A 22,356-nucleotide genomic window follows, 5' to 3' on the forward strand; every position below is an offset into this window, starting at 1 on the left:
TAGACTGTATCTCCAAATAAAAAGAAGTTCTTGGACAATACGATGTTAGGTAATTTGAGACAAAACTCTTGTTGACTAATACTTAGTGTGGAGGGCGCAGCAGGTATTCGGGTTGTGGCCACTACGCCTTCATCCTGCTCCATGGACGTGTACAAGCTGTTGACGTCTAATGTCACTAGAAGACTATTGGGTATTTCCCTGAGCTGGTGTCGTTTAGAGAGGAAGTCCGAGATGTCAAATAAGAACGACTTAGGTACGTTCACACTAGGGTTTTGGTTTCCGTTTGTGAGATCCGTTCAGGGCTCTCACAAGCGCTCCAAAACTGATCAGTTTTGCCCTAATGCATTGTGAATGGAAAAGGACTCACTCAGAAGGCATCAGTTTGCCTCCGATCCGTCTCCGTTCTGCTTTGGAGGCGGACACTGCCTGCAGCGTTTTGGTGTCTGTCTGACGAAACTGAGCCAAACGGATCCGTCCTGACACTGACAATGTAAGTCAATGTGGACGGATCCGTTTTCACTGGCACAATAGAAAACCGATCCGTACTCCATTGACTTTCAATGGTGTTCAAGACGGATCCGTCATGGCTAAAGAAGACGTAATACAATGGATCCGTTCATGATGGATGCATGCGGTTGTATTATTGTAATGGAAGCGTTTTTGCAGATCCATGACGGATCCACCAAAAAACGCTAATGTGAAAGTAGCCTTAGGGTACTTTCACACTTGCGGCAGAGTGATCCGGCAAGCAGTTCCGTCGCTGGAACTGCCCGCCGGATCCGGCAAAACGTATGCCAACTGATGGCATTTGTAAGACCGGGATCAGGATCATGATCCATCTTACAAATGTATTAAAATTCTGGATCCGTCTTTCCGGTGTCATCCGGAAAAACGGATCCAACATTTATTTATTTTTTTCAATTTTTATTTTTTTTGGAGTGCGCATGCGCAGACCGGAAGGACGGGACGGCATTGCGGTATTTTGAATGCTGGATCCAGCACTAATACATCCCTAAGGAAAAAAATGTCGGATCCGGCATTCCGGCAAGTTTTCCTGATTTGTGGCCGGAGATAAAACCGTAGCATGCTGCTGTATTATCTCCGTCCTGATCAGTCAAAACGACTGAACTGAAGACATCCTGATGCATCCTGATCGGATTACTCTCCATTCAGAATGCATTAGGATAAAACTGATCAGTTTTTTTCCGGTATTGAGCCCCTAGGACGGAACTCAGCGCCGGAAAAGAATAACGCTCGTGTGAAAGTGCCCTAGATGATTTAATCAGTGGTGTTAAGATTTTTTCTATGTAAATTGCCAGAGGTGAGAACATGGAGTCAGTGGAGGCCACTATCAGGCGTCCAGGGGGGTGATTGAGCCTCTTGCTTGGTGAGAAGTATAACGGTTCTGGAGTCTGACACCCTGCAGTGCATGTGTCTCGAGTGTGTTTGCAATAAGTCTCTGAATAGAAGGGGTAGGATCTCGTACGTCTCAGTGTCTGCTAATTGTGGTCTGATTTCTGATAGGTAATCAGTTTTATCCATCACTACTAGGCCCCCCCCTTGTCTGCGGGTTTGATGATGATGATGATGATATCCATATTTTTACTCAATTCTTCCAATGATGCCCTCTCCTCTGCAGATAGGTTGTTGGTGTGTCTGAACTGGCCCTGAGGTTACTAGTCCCCTGTGATGAGGAGATATAGGTCTCAGTAGGACGTCTGGTTTTAGGGATGGGCATAGAGAGCTTTTGTTCCTAGGACCCAGATTGTGGGTGGAAAGCAGATCAGATGACTGCAATGTCCTGTGTGGGGGGATTCAAGTTTGTTAAAGTGGACATCGGTCCGGAGCCCTTACTATTCAGCTCAGTGAGAATTGTATAGACTGGATGCAACTGTAGCAAACCCTCAGCTGTGATGACATGTATCAGTCTGGACTCCCAACTGTTTATCTCAGGGAGAATTTTTCAGACCAGAAACAACTGTAACAAACCCCCAGCCGTGGTGACATGTATCAGTCTGGAGAACCTAACTATTTAGCTCAGAAAGAATTAGTTGCAACTGTAGTAAACCCTCAGCTGACAGGTGACATGTATCAGTCCAGAGTCCTTACTGCTTAGCTCATATAGAATAGTATAGACTGGATGTAACTGTAACAAACCCTCAGCTGACAGGTGACATGTATCAGTCCAGAGTCCTTACTGCTTAGCTCATATAGAATAGTATAGACTGGATGTAACTGTAACAAACCCTCAGCTGACAGGTGACATGTATCAGTCCAGAGTCCTTACTGCTTAGCTCATATAGAATAGTATAGACTGGATGTAACTGTAACAAACCCTCAGCTCAGGTAACATGTATCAGTCCAGAGTCCTTACTGCTTAGCTCATATAGAATAGTATAGACTGGATGTAACTGTAACAAACCCTCAGCTCAGGTAACATGTATCAGTCCAGAGTCCTTACTGCTTAGCTCATATAGAATAGTATAGACTGGATGTAACTGTAACAAACCCTCAGCTCAGGTAACATGTATCAGTCCAGAGTCCTTACTGCTTAGCTCATATAGAATAGTATAGACTGGATGTAACTGTAACAAACCCTCAGCTCAGGTAACATGTATCAGTCCAGAGTCCTTACTGCTTAGCTCATATAGAATAGTATAGACTGGATGTAACTGTAACAAACCCTCAGCTGACAGGTGACATGTATCAAGTTCCCCCCCACTCCTAACTTGCCGGTATTCTGTCTCTTTAGTAGCATTAACAAAATAATTTTTGTATAATTTTCCAAATATTTTTTTCATTTTATTGTTTTCTTTATTTAATGCTTTTACTACTATATTTTCCATCTCCCTTCTAGATTTATTTTATTTTATTTTGTTCTCCATAACTTTATTCTTTATCCCTTTGCTCTTAGGCTACTTTCACACTTTGGGGTTCCGCTTGTGAGATCCGTTTGAGGGCTCTCACAAGCGGCCCCGAACGGATCCGTTCATCCCCAATGCATTCTGAATGGATAAGGATCCGTTCAGAATGCATCAGTTTCGCTCCGTTCCGCCTCCATTCCGCTCTGGAGGCGGACACCAAAACGCTGCTTGCAGCGTTTTGGTGTCCACCTGGCCGTGCGGAGCCAAACGGATCCGTTTGACGTTGTCACAATATGGTGCAATTGCAAACGGATCCGTCCCCCATTGACCTTCAATGTAAAGTTAGGAGTCCCTATTAATATACCATCGGATCGGATTTTTCTCCAATCCGATGGTATATTTTAACTTGAAGCGTCCCCATCACCATGGGAACGCCTCTATGTTAGAATATACCATCGGATTTGAGTTAGATCGTGAAAACTCAGATCCGACAGTATATTCTAACACAGAGGTGTTCCCATGGTGATGGGGACGCTTCAAGTTAGAATATACTAAGAACTGTGTACATAACTGCCCCCTGCTGCCTGGCAGCACCCGATCTCTTACAGGGGGCACAATTAACCCCTCAGGTGCCGCACCTGAGGGGTTAATTGTGCGGATCTCAGCCCCCTGATCGGGTGCTGCCAGGCAGCAGGGGCCAGACCCCCCTCCCTCCCCAGTATTAAAAGCATTGGTGACCAGTGGGCCCCCCCTTCTCCCTCTCTCCCCAGTATTAAAAGCATTGGTGGCAGTGGCCACAGGCTAACAACCCCCCTTCCCCCCCCCCCCCCCCCCCCATCATTGGTGGCAGCGGAGCAGCATTTGCGATCGGAGTCCCAGTTTAATCGCTGGGGCTCCGATCGGTTACCATGGCAGCCAGGACACTACTGCAGTCCTGGCTGCCATGGTTACTTAGCTTATTCTTACATGTGCTGTCTGTGGCCGGCTGGCGCTCCTCCTACTCCTAAGTGACAGGTCTGTGGGGCACATCACAGGACCCTGTGGGGCACACCCTCTACACCCCCCATGCACTCACTAGAGCCCATCCACTGCACATAGAGGTCAGAATCTAGCACACGTCACCGGCCCGCCCACATCACCGGACCGGCACTCAGAGAAGCCAATACACTTTAAATAGACGCCAGATCTGGCTGAAAATGTGATCCAGATATCCCCTTACCTCTGACCACAGGAATTGGACTTCCCTTTGCCTACATGTATGCAGCTCTTTACCTCCCTCTACCTTCACTATATTACCGGCATCTCTGTATTCTCAGTTATGTGCCTACTATACTGCCTTGTCTTTTACCTCCCATTCTACAGGGTGGACCATTTATATGGATACACCTTAATAAAATGGGAATGGTTGGTGATATTGACTTCCTGTTTGTGGCACATTAGTATATGTGAGGGGGGAAACTTTTCAAGATGGGTGGTGACCATGGCGGCCATTTTGAATCCAACTTTTGTTTTTTCAATAGGAAGAGGGTCATGTGACACATCAAACTTATTGGGAATTTCACACGAAAAACAATGGTGTGCTTGGTTTTAACGTAACTTTATTCTTTCATGAGTTATTTACAAGTTTATGACCACTTATAAAATGTGTTCAATGTGCTGCCCATTGTGTTGGATTGTCAATGCAACCCTTTTCTCCCACTCTTCACACACTGATAGCAACACCGCAGGAGAAATGCTAGCACAGGCTTCCAGTATCCGTAGTTTCAGGGGCTGCACATCTCGTATCTTCACAGCATAGACGATTGCCTTCAGATGATACGAGATGTGCAGCACCTGAAACTACGGATACTGGAAGCCTGTGCTAGCATTTCTCCTGCGGTGTTGCTATCAGTTTTCCTCTATATATTTTCCTCTATATATTGGCCTTTATCCTCACTATGTATATAATCAGTTGTGTGTGTGTGTGTGTGTGTGTGTATATATATATATATATATATATATATATATATATATATATATATATATATATAAAAAAGGCAACAGGAGCCGCACTGCGAAAAACGATGTCAGCGGAGTGCAAGCGGCTATGAAGGCGGTCCCCCTCCAAAGCATATAACAAAAAGAAATTCCGCAGCACTTCCAAGGCGTAAAATGAAAAAAATAGTTCTTTATTTACCAGACAGCAACGTTTCGATCCTTCTCTCTGGGATCTTTCTCAAGCAGTGAACATATACTAGCATAGCATGCTTTTTATACAGCTTAGTGTCATTAATCAATAAACATTTCTCAATTGATATATATTAATAAAATGATGCAAAAAATAATAAAAAAACATAATACAAACACGTGAATTCATAAATTGTGTCAATCATGAGTTCCATATATATAGGATATAGAATTAATATCAAAAATAACATATTATAGTGCAATGCAAATATAAAACGACATGATTCATGATTATATCCATCTGATCATGATTAGCAGTGGTGAATAGTGCAGGTGTACCTGTTAAAAAACATTCACAATCCAAGAAGGTCCTACGGTGGAGATGGGACACAGACCACATGGAGTTCGGCGTATCAATAATGTAACTGCGCATGTCAAAGGACCTTAAAGATCCAGCTCATCATGTGATCTATGTTTTGGTCACATGATCGCTGAAATCATAATGTTAAAGTTCACGCCCTCTCTTAGGACAGCGTCATGCGTTCCAGAGTGGAGCGCAAAATATCCACTTGTATAGAGGAATCCAAGCGCCGCACTTAACAAGTGACGCGCACGCATCCCCATGGAGACCAGCAAATGCTACTAGGTATCGAACCCTCACGGCACATACTCAGCGGCAAGGACACGGTCACAGCATATCACAGAATAAGCATATGGGAGTACATCAGGATGTGCAAACAGCTCAGGGAGAATTCGAATTTAACCTAGTATCTTAAACAGTATCTGCACATCAATAATAATGAGAGCGTATGGTAATACCATAAGAAATCAATGTATCGTATATGACCCACTGGCCGAGTATATAGTAGATGCCCCTAGTCTTACGAGGAGTCATAACTGTGAATCCTGTGTGTGTGACACAAGTCCACAGTATTGAATTGCCGCAATTGTCAGTGAACACCCATCCCTGGGGGTCAACATGGCAAATTGATAGCTGCATCCTCTAGATTACGGGGAATAAAATTCAATCCTAACGAGCCAAAGACAAAACTCCCAGTTTTCAGCACATCCAAATATGTAATACCCAACCTGCTGAGTCCGTTTGTCCATGACGGTCACAAAGCCGAAAGCATAGACCGTAAATGGCGCGACACCCACAGCAAGCAACTGATCACCCAACAAGTAATCTTATATATGAATTTATTATAATTAAAAAAAATATTCAAAGCATAACGTTGTAGTCATAAACAATTGTTATTATGGTATTCCATGTTCAATCAATGGTCTGCTTGTCCAATTTGATTATATTTTCATATCCACCTTTCATATTACGGACCAAACTTGGATTGTGAACTGCAGAGACAAAAATATATACGATATGATTACATAATATATCACCCACAGTATTTAAACAGGGGGTACTAGTATATATAACCCTCCAGGAACAAAAAGTCAACAACATCCACAATGCCATTAGGATAAGATCCACGGTCTGAAGTCTACATTCAGTCCTGCCGGTTTTAACGTATTAAGTCTGGAGATCCAAAGAATCTCGCGTTGTTTCAAAAGGAGTTGTCGATTGCCTCCTCCTCTAGGGGTAGGTATATGATCTATCAACATACACTTCAAATCGCGTTCATGGTGATCCAAATCCACAAAGTGTTTGGGGACAGGAAGATCCATTCGTTTTTTACGGATCGTGTATCTATGTTGGTTGATTCTGGATTTAAAATCATTTAAAATGTTTCGCCAATATATAGCAGTTGGCATGGACACCATAATGCATATATCACATATACCGAATCACACGTTAAAAAATGTCTAATTGTGTACTTTTTTTGTGTCATAGGATGTATAAACACACTGCCCTTATGCATATATCGACAGTTCACACAGTTCAAGCAAGGAAAGCTGCCCAATTTGGGACAGCGTAAATATGTTTGTCCAATTGATCGTTGTGGACCAATGTCTGTGTGCACTAATTTATCCTTCAAATTTTTTGGTCGCTTATAGTGAGATATATCAAAGACTTAATACTGATCCCAGATGGGATATAGAGAGAAAAATTCAAGGGGTTCTACAGGAGGCGCTACAGGCAGGTCTCATTGACGATAAACTCAGGGATTTTCTCTCTGTTGCGCATCCTATGACTCCTTTTCTGTATTTACTTCCCAAGATACATAAAAATGTTAAGACCCCCCCAGGTAGGCCCATAGTCTCTGGGAGGGGTTCTCTTCTATGTAATATATCTATTTTTCTAGATAAAGTATTGAGACAATATGCCTTAACTGCCCGTTCGTACATTCAAGATACTTCAGATTTTCTTAACAAATTAACTGATGTTTCTGTACCGTGTGGGGCCATCTTAGCCTCCCTTGACATTACTAGTCTGTACACTTCCATCAGACATGATTTTGGCTTAGCGGTGGTGACAAGAGCTTTGGTTGATTCGGGATACTCAGCGGAGTGTCAGGACTTCATTTTACAACTATTGCATCTGGTCTTGACATGCAATTATTTTTTGTTTGGTGATTATTTTTACCTTCAGAGGAAGGGGACCGCCATGGGGTCTAATGTGGCGCCGACCTACGCTAACATGGCGGTCTCCTTCCTTGAGGACACACACATCTATGTATCGCCCCACTTCTGTCATGTTCTGAGGTGGTGGCGATACATAGATGATATTTTTCTGATCTGGACAGGTCCCGAGTCTTCACTTCTTGAATTTTTTCAATTTTTGAATACTATAGATGCTGACATTAAATTTACTTTTGAACATTCAAAGACACAAATACATTTTCTTGATACATCTATTACATTGACAGGACAGTCACTTTCCACAACACTGTACCGTAAACCAACGGATCAAAATACTTTATTGTGTTTCAATAGTGCACATCCCAGGGCGATGGTTAAGTCACTACCGCTAAGCCAATATTTACGTGCTAAACGCATAGTAAGTGATGAGAATGAACTTGGGGGTACACTTGAGTGCATGACACAGAACTTTAGAGATAGAGGATTTCCATCATCATTGTTAAGTGAACATCTTGAGATCATACAACATAGACCTCGCAATCAGTTATTGGAAAAAAGGAAAGAAACCATAAAGAAGAAAAATAGAATTCCACTAGTCAGTACATATACTGAAAACAGTAAACAGGTCCAACAGATAGTTGTACGGCATTGGCCTATTTTGAGAAGTGGATTTAGCGACATTGAGGAATTTAAACACCCTCCCCTTATGTCATATAAGCGACCAAAAAATTTGAAGGATAAATTAGTGCACACAGACATTGGTCCACAACGATCAATTGGACAAACATATTTACGCTGTCCCAAATTGGGCAGCTTTCCTTGCTTGAACTGTGTGAACTGTCGATATATGCATAAGGGCAGTGTGTTTATACATCCTATGACACAAAAAAAGTACACAATTAGACATTTTTTAACGTGTGATTCGGTATATGTGATATATGCATTATGGTGTCCATGCCAACTGCTATATATTGGCGAAACATTTTAAATGATTTTAAATCCAGAATCAACCAACATAGATACACGATCCGTAAAAAACGAATGGATCTACCTGTCCCCAAACACTTTGTGGATTTGGATCACCATGAACGCGATTTGAAGTGTATGTTGATAGATCATATACCTACCCCTAGAGGAGGAGGCAATCGACAACTCCTTTTGAAACAACGCGAGATTCTTTGGATCTCCAGACTTAATACGTTAAAACCGGCAGGACTGAATGTAGACTTCAGACCGTGGATCTTATCCTAATGGCATTGTGGATGTTGTTGACTTTTTGTTCCTGGAGGGTTATATATACTAGTACCCCCTGTTTAAATACTGTGGGTGATATATTATGTAATCATATCGTATATATTTTTGTCTCTGCAGTTCACAATCCAAGTTTGGTCCGTAATATGAAAGGTGGATATGAAAATATAATCAAATTGGACAAGCAGACCATTGATTGAACATGGAATACCATAATAACAATTGTTTATGACTACAACGTTATGCTTTGAATATTTTTTTTAATTATAATAAATTCATATATAAGATTACTTGTTGGGTGATCAGTTGCTTGCTGTGGGTGTCGCGCCATTTACGGTCTATGCTTTCGGCTTTGTGACCGTCATGGACAAACGGACTCAGCAGGTTGGGTATTACATATTTGGATGTGCTGAAAACTGGGAGTTTTGTCTTTGGCTCGTTAGGATTGAATTTTATTCCCCGTAATCTAGAGGATGCAGCTATCAATTTGCCATGTTGACCCCCAGGGATGGGTGTTCACTGACAATTGCGGCAATTCAATACTGTGGACTTGTGTCACACACACAGGATTCACAGTTATGACTCCTCGTAAGACTAGGGGCATCTACTATATACTCGGCCAGTGGGTCATATACGATACATTGATTTCTTAAGGTATTACCATACGCTCTCATTATTATTGATGTGCAGATACTGTTTAAGATACTAGGTTAAATTCGAATTCTCCCTGAGCTGTTTGCACATCCTGATGTACTCCCATATGCTTATTCTGTGATATGCTGTGACCGTGTCCTTGCCGCTGAGTATGTGCCGTGAGGGTTCGATACCTAGTAGCATTTGCTGGTCTCCATGGGGATGCGTGCGCGTCACTTGTTAAGTGCGGCGCTTGGATTCCTCTATACAAGTGGATATTTTGCGCTCCACTCTGGAACGCATGACGCTGTCCTAAGAGAGGGCGTGAACTCCAACATTATGATTTCAGCGATCATGTGACCAAAACATAGATCACATGATGAGCTGGATCTTTAAGGTCCTTTGACATGCGCAGTTACATTATTGATACGCCGAACTCCATGTGGTCTGTGTCCCATCTCCACCGTAGGACCTTCTTGGATTGTGAATGTTTTTTAACAGGTACACCTGCACTATTCACCACTGCTAATCATGATCAGATGGATATAATCATGAATCATGTCGTTTTATATTTGCATTGCACTATAATATGTTATTTTTGATATTAATTCTATATCCTATATATATGGAACTTATGATTGACACAATTTATGAATTCACGTGTTTGTATTATGTTTTTTTATTATTTTTTGCATCATTTTATTAATATTTATCAATTGAGAAATGTTTATTGATTAATGACACTAAGCTGTATAAAAAGCATGCTATGCTAGTATATGTTCACTGCTTGAGAAAGATCCCAGAGAGAAGGATCGAAACGTTGCTGTCTGGTAAATAAAGAACTATTTTTTTCATTTTACGCCTTGGAAGTGCTGCGGAATTTCTTTTTGTTATATGCTTTGGAGGGGGACCGCCTTCATAGCCGCTTGCACTCCGCTGACATCGTTTTTCGCAGTGCGGCTCCTGTTGCCTTTTTTTTATATATATATATCTATCCATATTGGATACTTCATTTATCACAAAGGCTCCAGATACCTCATTATAGATATGCTATTATTTTCCTATAGAAACTCCCAGCCGCTGAAGAAGGTCCCTTTGGACCGAAACGTCCGGCTGATATATGGATAGTGGTTACGCATCATTTAATTTCCTATAAACTGGATCACGAACCTCTTATTGTGAAAATCACTAAATAAAATTACCTTTTAAACTGCAAAGAATATTCTGTGTGCCGCCTATTTATACTATTGTTGGCTGACCGTCGGGTCTTTGCTGGCACCGGGAAGAGTAAAGCAGTGTGCGGCACTCTGTATTTGGTTCATGAGACTGGGGGTCCCCGGAATACCCGGTGTGAATGAAGCGCTAGTGCAGAGGCGTGAGCTCTGCTCCATTCACCTCTATGGCACTGGTGGCGATGGCCGCGCACGCTGCTCAGCAGTCCCATAGACAGTGCATGGAACATTGATCTTGCATGCACAGCTCCATTCACACAGGAGATTTGGGGAACCCCATGCCCGTTATTGATGTTGAACCCAGCGGTCACACCGTGGGGTGCACACAAAGATTTAGTAAGGCTCCCATGAGATTTCTGCTGAATTCCAAATAGTTTAATAGAAAAGGTCATGCTCCCACTTTATCCCAGTTCCACGTCACGTCAGGGGCTCTCTCCACAGGCCCTATAGCAGTGGCGTGGTCCGCACACCCCCCACCAGCATTTAACACCTGTACTGTGGATAGGTGATAAATATCATTCGCAACTCAACCTCTTTAAAGGGTCAGAAAAACATGGCTGCTTCCTTATTACAGCGCCACACCTGATCACGGTGTGGTATTGCATCTCAGCGCTATTCGCGTCAATTCTAGACAACCCCTTTAAGCTTAATTTCCAGGAATCTGTAAAGAACAATGACAAAGTGACCTTGCTTTTCCTTCCAGGATTTCCTGTGGTACCCGGAGGTGAACGGCTCCATGAAACAATGCTTCCAGTCGCTGAGCGAGGTTCGTGCCGACACTTCGCCCCTTTTGTAAACTGAAGCTGTGACAGTGCTGGTAAAACATATGCCACGCGGCCATTTTCAGCCACGTCCTTTTAGTGTTTTCACCCCGGCCTACCAGGAGCCATAACCCTTTTTTTCTGCTGATCTAGCTGTAGGACGGCCTGTGTTTTTGCAGGACGAGTTGTATTTTTAATGGTCGCATTTGTACATTTATAATGTATTTGAATACAGGAGCTGGGCATGTGGCTCCTGCCGTCCACCCTCTCTCTGGTAAGTGAGGATCCTGGGCGATGCCCCCACCGGTCAGACATTTATGGCCTATCCTAAGAGTAGGGACCCCCCCTTTGAATACTATGAAGGTTCTTTATTCCAGCTCTCGCCAATGTCGGATGTCGCCCCCTAATCGAATGTAATGCGTTTATATGTTTACTTCTAGAGCACATCATCAAAGCCTCAAATCGTCGTAGCGGGAGCCGCCACGGTAAGTCAGCTGGCATAGGGGTTGGCCACGTTTATCAATCCCTGCACTCCAGGATTCGGGCACCAAAATGTCGCAGAATTCAGCGTTGCATCTTTTAGGTGTATGGGCACAAAAAGCTTGCAACATTTTTACACAGCTCAAGTGTTGGAAAGTTGGCGTGGTTAGCCTGTGATGGCATTTTTTATTATTGCATTATTTACTCATTTTGAGCTAAATATACACTGCTCAAAAAAATAGAGGGAACACTTAAACAACACAATGTAACTCCAAGTCAATCACACTTCTGTGAAATCAAACTGTCCACTTAGGAAGCAACACTGAGTGACAATCAATTTCACATGCTGTTGTGCAAATGGGATAGACAACAGGTGGAAATTATAGGCAATTAGCAAGACACCCCCAATAAAGGAGTGGTTCTGCAGGTGGTGACCACAGACCACTTCTCAGTTCCTATGCTTCCTGGCTGATGTTTTGGTCACTTTTGAATGCTGGCGGTGCTTTCACTCTAGTGGTAGCATGAGACGGAGTCTACAACCCACACAAGTGGCTCAGGTAGTGCAGCTTATCCAGGATGGCACATAAATGCGAGCTGTGGCAAGAAGGTTTGCTGTGTCTGTCAGCGTAGTGTCCAGAGCATGGAGGCGCTTCCAGGAGGAAGGCGGGTACATCAGGAGACGTGGAGGAGGCCGTAGGAGGGCAACAACCCAGCAGCAGGACCGCTACCTCCGCCTTTGTGCAAGGAGGAACAGAAGGAGCACTGCCAGAGCCCTGCAAAATGACCTCCAGCAGGCCACAAATGTGCATGTGTCTGCTCAAACGGTCAGAAACAGACTCCATGAGGGTGATATGAGGGCCCGACGTCCACAGGTGGGGGTTGTGCTTACAGCCCAACACCGTGCAGGACGTTTGGCATTTGCCAGAGAACACCAAGATTGGCAAATTTGCCACTGGCGCCCTGTGCTCTTCACAGATGAAAGCAGGTTCACACTGAGCACATGTGACAGACATGACAGAGTCTGGAGACGCCGTGGAGAACGTTCTGCTGCCTGCAACATCCTCCAGCATGACCGGTTTGGCATTGGGTCAGTAATGGTGTGGGGAGGCATTTCTTTGGAGGGCCGCACAGCCCTCCATGTGCTCGCCAGAGGTAGCCTGACTTCCATTAGGTACCGAGATGAGATCCTCAGACCCCTTGTGAGACCATATGCTGGTGCGGTTGGCCCTGGGTTCCTCCTAATGCAAGACAATGCTAGACCTCATGTGGCTGGAGTATGTCAGCAGTTCCTGCAAGACGAGGGCATTGAAGCTATGGACTGGCCCGCCCGTTCCCCAGACCTGAATCCAATTGAGCACATCTGGGACATCATGTCTCGCTCTGTCCACCAACGTCACGTTGCACCACAGACTGTCCAGGAGTTGGCAGATGCTTTAGTCCAGGTCTGGGAGGAGATCCCTCAGGAGACCGTCCGCCACCTCATCAGGAGCATACACAGGCGTTGTAGGGAGGTCATACAGGCACGTGGAGGCCACACACACTACTGAGCCTCATTTTGACTTGTTTTAAGGACATTACATCAAAGTTGGATCAGCCTGTAGTGTGTTTTTCCACTTTAATTTTGAGGGTGACTCCAAATCCAGACCTCCATGGGTTGAAAAATTTGATTTCCATTTTTTTATTTTTGCGTGATTTTGTTGTCAGCACATTCAACTATGTAAAGAACAAAGTATTTCAGAAGAATATTTAATTAATTCAGATCTAGGATGTGTTATTTTTGTGTTCCCTTTATTTTTTTGAGCAGTGTATATATATTTTTTTTTTTCAATTGGTCTTTATTACATTTTTTTCAGCAGTTTTTGTCATAAAGGATTAAGTTTTAACCAGTGTCAGACTGGGGTTCCTTGGGTCCAGCAGAGGAAATTATTTTGAAGGCCCAACCACTCTATCATCAATAAAGTCTAATAGGTTTCGAACCAAAGAAATAGACCCTTGGGGCAAGTGATGGACTCCAAATGTTTTTTTTTTTTTTTTTCTCCTGGTCTTTTGGGGCTCACTATGGCTTCAGAAACTGGGCCAACCAGAGCATCCTCTGGTATTTGAATGGACCAGTCCGACCCTGGTTTTAGCCTAGCTTTCAGCATCTTCCTTTCACTTTGAGCCATCACCTGACAGCTATGTATAGCCCTTATCTCTGAACTACTAACAGCTCAGAACCACTTATTTAACCACCTCCGGACCGCCTAACGCAGGATCGCGTTTTGGAGGTGGCAGCCCTGCGCAGAGTCACGCATATATGCGTCATCTCGCGAGACGCGAGATTTCCTGTGAACGCGTGCACGCTCACAGGAACGGAAGGTAAGAGAGTTGATCTCCAGCCTGCCAGCGGCGATCGTTCGCTGGCAGGCTGGAGATGTGTTTTTTTTAACCCCTAACAGGTATATTAGACGCTGTTTTGATAACAGCGTCTAATATACCTGCTACCTGGTCCTCTGGTGGTCCCCTTTGTTTGGATCGACCACCAGAGGACACAGGTAGCTCAGTAAAGTAGCACCAAGCACCACTACACTACACTACACCCCCCCCCCCCCCCGTCACTTATTAACCCCTTATTAGCCCCTGATCACCCCTGATCACCCCATATAGACTCCCTGATCACCCCCCTGTCATTGATTACCCCCCCTGTCATTGATTACCCCCCCTGTCATTGATTACCCCCCTGTCATTGATCACCCCCCTGTAAAGCTCCATTCAGATGTCCGCATGATTTTTACGGATGCACGGATAGATGGATCGGATCCGCAAAACGCATCCGGACGTCTGAATGAAGCCTTACAGGGGCATGATCAATGACTGTGGTTATCACCCCATATAGACTCCCTGATCACCCCCCTGTCATTGATCACCCCCCCTGTCATTGATTACCCCCCCTGTAAAGCTCCATTCAGATGTCCGCATGATTTTTACGGATGCACGGATAGATGGATCGGATCCGCAAAACGCATCCGGACGTCTGAATGAAGCCTTACAGGGGCATGATCAATGACTGTGGTTATCACCCCATATAGACTCCCTGATCACCCCCCTGTCATTGATCACCCCCCTGTCATTGATCACCCCCCTGTCATTGATCAACCCCCTGTAAAGCTCCATTCAGACGTCCGCATGATTTTTACGGATCCACTGATAGATGGATCGGATCCGCAAAACGCATCCGGACGTCTGAATAAAGCCTTACAGGGGCATGATCAATGACTGTGGTTATCACCCCATATAGACTCCCTGATCACCCCCCTGTCATTGATCACCCCCCCTGTCATTGATCACCCCCCCTGTCATTGATCACCCCCCTGTAAAGCTCCATTCAGATGTCCGCATGATTTTTACGGATGCACGGATAGATGGATCGGATCCGCAAAACGCATCCGGACGTCTGAATGAAGCCTTACAGGGGCATGATCAATGACTGTGGTTATCACCCCATATAGACTCCCTGATCACCCCCCTGTCATTGATCACCCCCCTGTCATTGATCACCCCTCTGTAAGGCTCCATTCAGACATTTTTTTGGCCCAAGTTAGCGGAATTATTTATTTTTTTTCTTACAAAGTCACATATTCCACTAACTTGTGTCAAAAAATAAAATCTCACATGAACTCACCATACCCCTCACGGAATCCAAATGCGTAAAATTTTTTAGACGTTTATATTCCAGACTTCTTCTCACGCTTTAGGGCCCCTAGAATGCCAGGGCAGTATAAATACCCCACATGTGACCCCATTTCGGAAAGAAGACACCCCCAGGTATTCCGTGAGGGGCATATTGAGTCCATGAAAGATTGAAATTTTTGTCCCAAGTTAGCGGAACGGGAGACTTTGTGAGAAAAAAATTAAAAATATCAATTTCCGCTAACTTGTGCCAAAAAAAAATACATTTCTATGAACTCGCCATGCCCCTCATTGAATACCTTGGGATGTCTTCTTTCCAAAATGGGGTCACATGTGGGGTATTTATACTGCCCTGGCATTCTAGGGGCCCCAAAGCGTGAGAAGAAGTCTGGTATCCAAATGTCTAAAAATGCCCTCCTAAAAGGAATTTGGGCACCTTTGCGCATCTAGGCTGCAAAAAAGTGTCACACATCTGGTATCGCCGTACTCAGGAGAAGTTGGGGAATGTGTTTTGGGGTGTCATTTTACATATACCCATGCTGGGTGAGATAAATATCTTGGTCAAATGCCAACTTTGTATAAAAAAATGGGAAAAGTTGTCTTTTGCCAAGATATTTCTCTCACCCAGCAAGGGTATATGTAAAATGACACCCCAAAACACATTCCCCAACTTCTCCTGAATACGGCGATACCACATGTGTGACACTTTTTTGCAGCCTAGGTGGGCAAAGGGGCCCATATTCCAAAGAGCACCCTTAGGATTTCACAGGTCATTTACCTACTTACCACACATTAGGGCCCCTGGAAAATGCCAGGGCAGTATAACTACCCCACAAGTGACCCCATCTTGGCAAAAGACAACTTTTCCCATTTTTTTATACAAAGTTGGCATTTGACCAAGATATTTATCTCACCCAGCATAGGTATATGTAAAAAGACACCCCAAAACACATTCCTCAACTTCTCCTGAATAGAGAGATACCAGATGTGTGACACTTTTTTGCAGCCTAGGTGGGCAAAGGGGCCCATATTCCAAAGAGCACCTTTCGGATTTCACTCGTCATTTTTTACAGAATTTGATTTCAAACTCCTTACCACACATTTGGGCCCCTAGAATGCCAGGGCAGTAGAACTACCCCACATGTGACCCCATTTTGGAAAGAAGAGACCCCAAGGTATTCGCTGATGGGCATAGTGAGTTCATAGAACTTTTTATTTTTTGTCACAAGTTAGTGGAATATGAGACTTTGTAAGAAAAAAAATAAAAAAAAAAATCATCATTTTCCGCTAACTTGTGACAAAAAATAAAAAGTTCTATGAACTCACTATGCCCATCAGCGAATACCTTAGGGTGTGTACTTTCCGAAATGGGGTCATTTGTGGGGTGTTTGTACTGTCTGGGCATTGTAGAACCTCAGGAAACATGACAGGTGCTCAGAAAGTCAGAGCTGCTTCAAAAAGCGGAAATTCACATTTTTGTACCATAGTTTGTAAACGCTATAACTTTTACCCAAACCATTTTTTTTTTTTACCCAAACATTTTTTTTTTTATCAAAGACATGTAGAACAATAAATTTAGAGCAAAATTTATATATGGATGTAGTTTTTTTTTGCAAAATTTTACAACTGAAAGTGAAAAATATCATTTTTTTGCAAAAAAAATCGTTAAATTTCGATTAATAACAAAAAAAGTAAAAATGTCAGCAGCAATGAAATACCACCAAATGAAAGCTCTATTAGTGAGAAGAAAAGGAGGTAAAATTCATTTGGGTGGTAAGTTGCATGACCGAGCAATAAACGGTGAAAGTAGTGTAGGTCAGAAGTGTAAAAAGTGGCCTGGTCTTTCAGGGTGTTTAAGCTATAGGGGCTGAAGTGGTTAAAGGGTTTCTGTCACCCCGCAAAACTCATTTTTTTTTTTTTGGATAGTTAGATTCCTCATAGTGCGATATAGGAGAATATAATAGTCTTACTTACTTTCATGCGGCCGATTCTTTATAAAACGAACTTTTATAATATGTAAATGAGGGCTCTACCAGCAAGTAGGGCGTCTACTTGCTGGTAGCTGCTGCAGAAATCCGCCCCCTCGCCGTGTTGATTGACAGGGCCAGCCGTGATCTCCTCCTCCGGCTGGCCCTGTCAGTAATTCAAAAATCGCGCGCCTCGCGTCATTCGGCGCAGGCGCTCTGAGATGAGGAGGCTCGTATCCTCAGCACTCCCTCAGTGCGCCTGCGCCGATGACATCACCGAAAGAGAAGACGTCATCGGCGCAGGCGCACTGAGGGAGTGCTGAGGAGACGAGCCTCCTCATCTCAGAGCGCCTGCGCCGAATGACGCGAGGCGCGCGATTTTTGAATTACTGACAGGGCCGGCCGGAGGAGGAGATCACGGCTGGCCCTGTCAATCAACACGGCGAGGGGGCGGATTTCTGCAGCAGCTACCAGCAAGTAGACGCCCTACTTGCTGGTAGAGCCCTCATTTACATATTATAAAAGTTTGTTTTATAAAGAATCGGCCGCATGAAAGTAAGTGAAAAGATTATATTCTCCTATATCGCGCTATAAGGAATGTAACTATCCAAAAAAAAAAAAATGAGTTTTGCGGGGTGACAAAACCCTTTAAGCCGTATTCTTATCAGTAAGATAAGAGTTGAGCTGTCAGGAGATCAGAGGTAAGCTTCACATGAGCCGTCAGCTGATCTCCCTGACAGTACACAGTGTAAACACAGATCCTGCTACTAAGGAATCTCAAGGCTGTACAGAGAAAGGGGCTGAAAAGACCAATTGAAAATTATTTTTAAGGTGTACCTGTATTTTAGCAAAACTTTCGAAATGTCAGAGACATATCAAAGTTTTTGATCAGTGTGGGTCCAAGTGCTGAGCCCCCATCGATTGCTAGAAGGAGGAAAAAGAAGGGCTCCCTTACCAGTCTCTCTCCTCACTGCTGAAGATGAGCGAAATAAAGAGTCTGTGAACTTGTCTCCAGTTCATCTTCTACAGCGTGCAGAGAATGCTCAATATGAGCTCTTCCTTCTCCTCATTCTATCACTTAGGGGGTCTTGGCACTTGGACCCCCATCGATCAAAACTTTTGATATATCAAAAGTTTTGCTTAAGCAGAGGAGGCTGTAAGATTTATCAGCTGCAATTATTTTTTTTAAAATACTCAAAAATTGTCTCAATCTTACTCCAGTAAAGAGACAGCAAAAACCAGTAATCGTAAACCTGCTGCTCTCCAGCTTTTGCAAAACTGGCTGTGAGGACATGATGGGAGTTGTAGTTTTTGCAACAGCTGGAGAGCCACAGGTTGGGGAACATTGGGTTAAATAGTTGAGTAACGACTATACAGCTGGGTCCATGGTGCGGTGGATGGAGCGGTTACTGCACCGATGCCTCCATTCACAGTTGGGAGCAGCGCAGCAGTATCCATCGGTACACACAGCTTTATTTATTAAAGCCATGGGAACCATGAGAGGTCCTGGTGTTGCCTCCATAATATAGGCACAAAAAACCTTACATGTATTACACTTATCTGAAGTGCTGCGGTATGTTTTTTTTTTTTTTTTAACTTTAGTATTTAAAAATTATAATTTATGGCGACAGTAACTTTTTTGACTGGGATTTTTTTTTTCCATCTGTCAGAAATATATTCGATCTTCCTCTCTAGTGATAATCGTTATTACTATTACTGCAGTGTGTTACGGGTATCGTTAGAGAAGCGGGTCGCATGTTTTACACCACAAATCTAGTGTGCACAGGATAGGGACAGTGTATAATGTAAACTTTCTTGATGATTTTGTGTTTGGAGCGACTAATTTAAAGGCTATATACACCTTTTTGGAGGCATTTTTTTTATGATTGCATGTTACTCATTTTTGGCTAAAAATCCTTTTTTTATTGGCCTTTAGTAAAAATGTTCAGCTGTTCTGTCACAAAGGGTTAGCTGTTTTTCTAACTGTGTGACTGGTACTCTTACTTTCACTTTGTGGGTCCTAACTACTAAGAGGTCATAAACACTTATTTAAGTCACAGCATTGGGGGAGGTGTATGAAACTACTCAGAAACAAAATGGTCTTTGCTGTTCATGGCAACCAATCACAGCCTAGCTTTAATTTCGTATGCCGCTCTTGAAAAATGAAAGCTGTGCTGTTGTAGGCAACCAAGACAGTTTTGTGTTTATAGTTTTCATATACAGTACAGACCAAAAGTTTGGACACCCCTTCTTATTCAAAGAGTTTTCTTTATTTTCATGACTATGAAGGCATCAAAACTATGAATTAACACATGTGGAATTATATACATAACAAGCAAGTGTGAAACAACTGAAAATATGTCATATTCTAGGTTCTTCAAAGTAGCCACCTTTTGCTTTGATTACTGCTTTGCACACTCTTGGCATTCTCTTGATGAGCTTCAAGAGGTAGTCCCCTGAAATGGTTTTCACTTCACAGGTGTGCCCTGTCAGGTTTAATAAGTGGGATTTCTTGCTTTATAAATGGGGTTGGGACTATCAGTGGCGTTGAGGAGAAGTCATTTGGATACACAGCTGATAGTCCTACTGAATAGACTGTTAGAATTTGTATTATGGCAAGAAAAAAGCAGCTAAGTAAAGAAAAACGAGTGGCCATCATTACTTTAAGAAATGAAGGTCAGTCAGTCAGCCGAAAAATTGGGAAAGTAAGGGCTACTTGACCATGAAGGAGAGTGATGGGGTGCTGCGCCAGATGACCTGGCCTCCACAGTCACCGGACCTGAACCCAATCGAGATGGTTTGGGGTGAGCTGGACCGCAGAGTGAAGGCAAAAGGGCCAACAAGTGCTAAGCATCTCTGGGAACTCCTTCAAGACTGTTGGAAGACCATTTCAGGGGACTACCTCTTGAAGCTCATCAAAAGAATGCCAAGAGTGTGCAAAGCAGTAATCAAAGCAAAAGGTGGCTACTTTGAAGAACCTAGAATATGACATATTTTCAGTTGTTTCACACTTGTTTGTTATGTATATAATTCCACATGTGTTAATTCATAGTTTTGATGCCTTCATAGTCATGAAAATAAAGAAAACTCTTTGAATGAGAAGGTGTGTCCAAACTTTTGGTCTGTACTGTATCTGCCCTACAATTTTTTGAAATCTGGTCATGAGTGAGAGCTGCAGGTATATGTACCTCTCAACTTTTCTAAGGGCTGTAACTTTCAATGTATTGCGGCTAGCTTCATGATCTTGATGATGCTTAGATTGTCAAGACTCAATCTATAGCTGCTACACAGCCTGAGATATTGCAGGTTAAAGTCGCCCATCCACTTTAGCTGGCTGTGATTTCAGCCAGAGTGGAGGAGGATAGAGGAGGCCAGTGGACTTTAAAACAAGCCCCGACTGGTATCTCTAGCTCCTACACAGCCTGAGATCCAGTCATCTGGAGTAAGGACATATGATATGACATGCCACCCTGCAAGAATGTATGAGATGCGTCTGTAACAGGGAAAGGGTTAAATGTTTCCTGGATTATAATATTGGTGGCTTAGGCTACTTTCACACTAGCGTTCGGGGCTCCGCTTGTGAGCTCCGTTTGAAGGGGCTCACAAGCGGCCCTGAACGCATCCGTACTGCCCTAATGCATTCTGAGTAGACGCGGATCCGTTCAGAATGCATCAGTCTGGCAGCGTTCAGCCTCCGCTCTGCTCAGCAGGCGGACACCCGAACGCTGCTTGCAGCGTTCGGGTGTCCGCCTGGCTGTGCGGAGGCAAGCGGATCCGTCCAGACTTACAATGTAAGTCAATGGGGACGGATCCGTTTGAAGTTGACACAGTATGGCTCAATTTTCAAACGGATCCGTCCCCCATTGACTTTCAATGTAAAGTCTGGACGGATCCCAAGTCTGCATTATATGAGCGGATCCGTCTGGGCAGACATCGGTAGTGTGAAAGTAGCCTAATCTGTATGATAGGCCATCAGTATGAGATTGACACCCTCGAAATCCGCTTTTGGACTGCACAGCGTCTACTTATTAGCAGCCATGCAGAGCATTGCAGCTTTGTCCTGTTAATGGGACAGAGCTGCGATATTCTGCACAGCTGCTAGTCAGGAGACAAGGTGCAGTGTAAGCAATGAAGAGGCTGCAGCACTTTCCCAAGCTCCATGGCCTCTTCAGAAGCTGACTTGGTGGGTTGCCGAGATCTGAAGCCCACCGTTGTGACATATCCTAAGAAAAGCCCATCAATATTGTGAACCAGGAAAACCCTTTTGAGACCGGGTTTGCATATGCATTTTTGGTTGAAGCACAACCGTTTACCCTCCAAACCTGCAGGGACACAACTGTAATGTGTCAGCCTTCTGTAGTAATTGTGGGGTGAGGTCTCCAGCTCTGATGGAATCTTTCCGGTGCACTTTCAGTGGTCAATAAAGATGAACAACGGCAGCGCAGAGTCTCTTGCCCAATACAGAATAAACCTGACGGATATAGAGCCGCTTCTGGGGAAGCTAGCGGACAGCAGCGACGTCTACTGGATCTTACAAGGTGCAGTATATATGTCAGTGAGATGATGTCTGATCGGAACCATTGCCAAACTTCTTTCTGATCTAGGCAGGGGCTGGACTGAAAGGACATTTCTCAGCAGATTTGTTGCTTGTGCACTTGGCAGCTGAGGGCATCTGTGTTGGTCCCATGTTCCTATGTGCCAGTATTACTGAGAAGAATGATGTTTTATCATAGGCAAATGAGCCTATAGGAGCAATAGGGGCTCTGCTGTCTCTGCAACTGCCGCTCCCTCTACA

At 43.8% G+C, this 22,356-nt stretch overlaps 1 protein-coding gene across 3 annotated transcripts in view; it reads left to right on the plus strand.

The window, feature by feature from the left end:
* The window catches only part of CASD1 (CAS1 domain containing 1), a 62,414-nt gene that overhangs the window by 11,959 nt on the left and 28,099 nt on the right, over positions 1 to 22,356 (plus strand). For all 3 annotated transcript variants that reach the window (XM_040431207.1, XM_040431209.1, XM_040431208.1), the window contains exons 6-8: positions 11,388 to 11,450; positions 11,886 to 11,930; positions 21,976 to 22,099. In XM_040431207.1, the coding sequence (XP_040287141.1) occupies positions 11,388 to 11,450; positions 11,886 to 11,930; positions 21,976 to 22,099 (232 nt within the window). The remainder of the gene's footprint in view (positions 1 to 11,387; positions 11,451 to 11,885; positions 11,931 to 21,975; positions 22,100 to 22,356) is intronic.

This window comes from Bufo bufo, chromosome 5 (assembly GCF_905171765.1).
Source record: "Bufo bufo chromosome 5, aBufBuf1.1, whole genome shotgun sequence".
Lineage (NCBI taxonomy): Eukaryota > Metazoa > Chordata > Amphibia > Anura > Bufonidae > Bufo > Bufo bufo.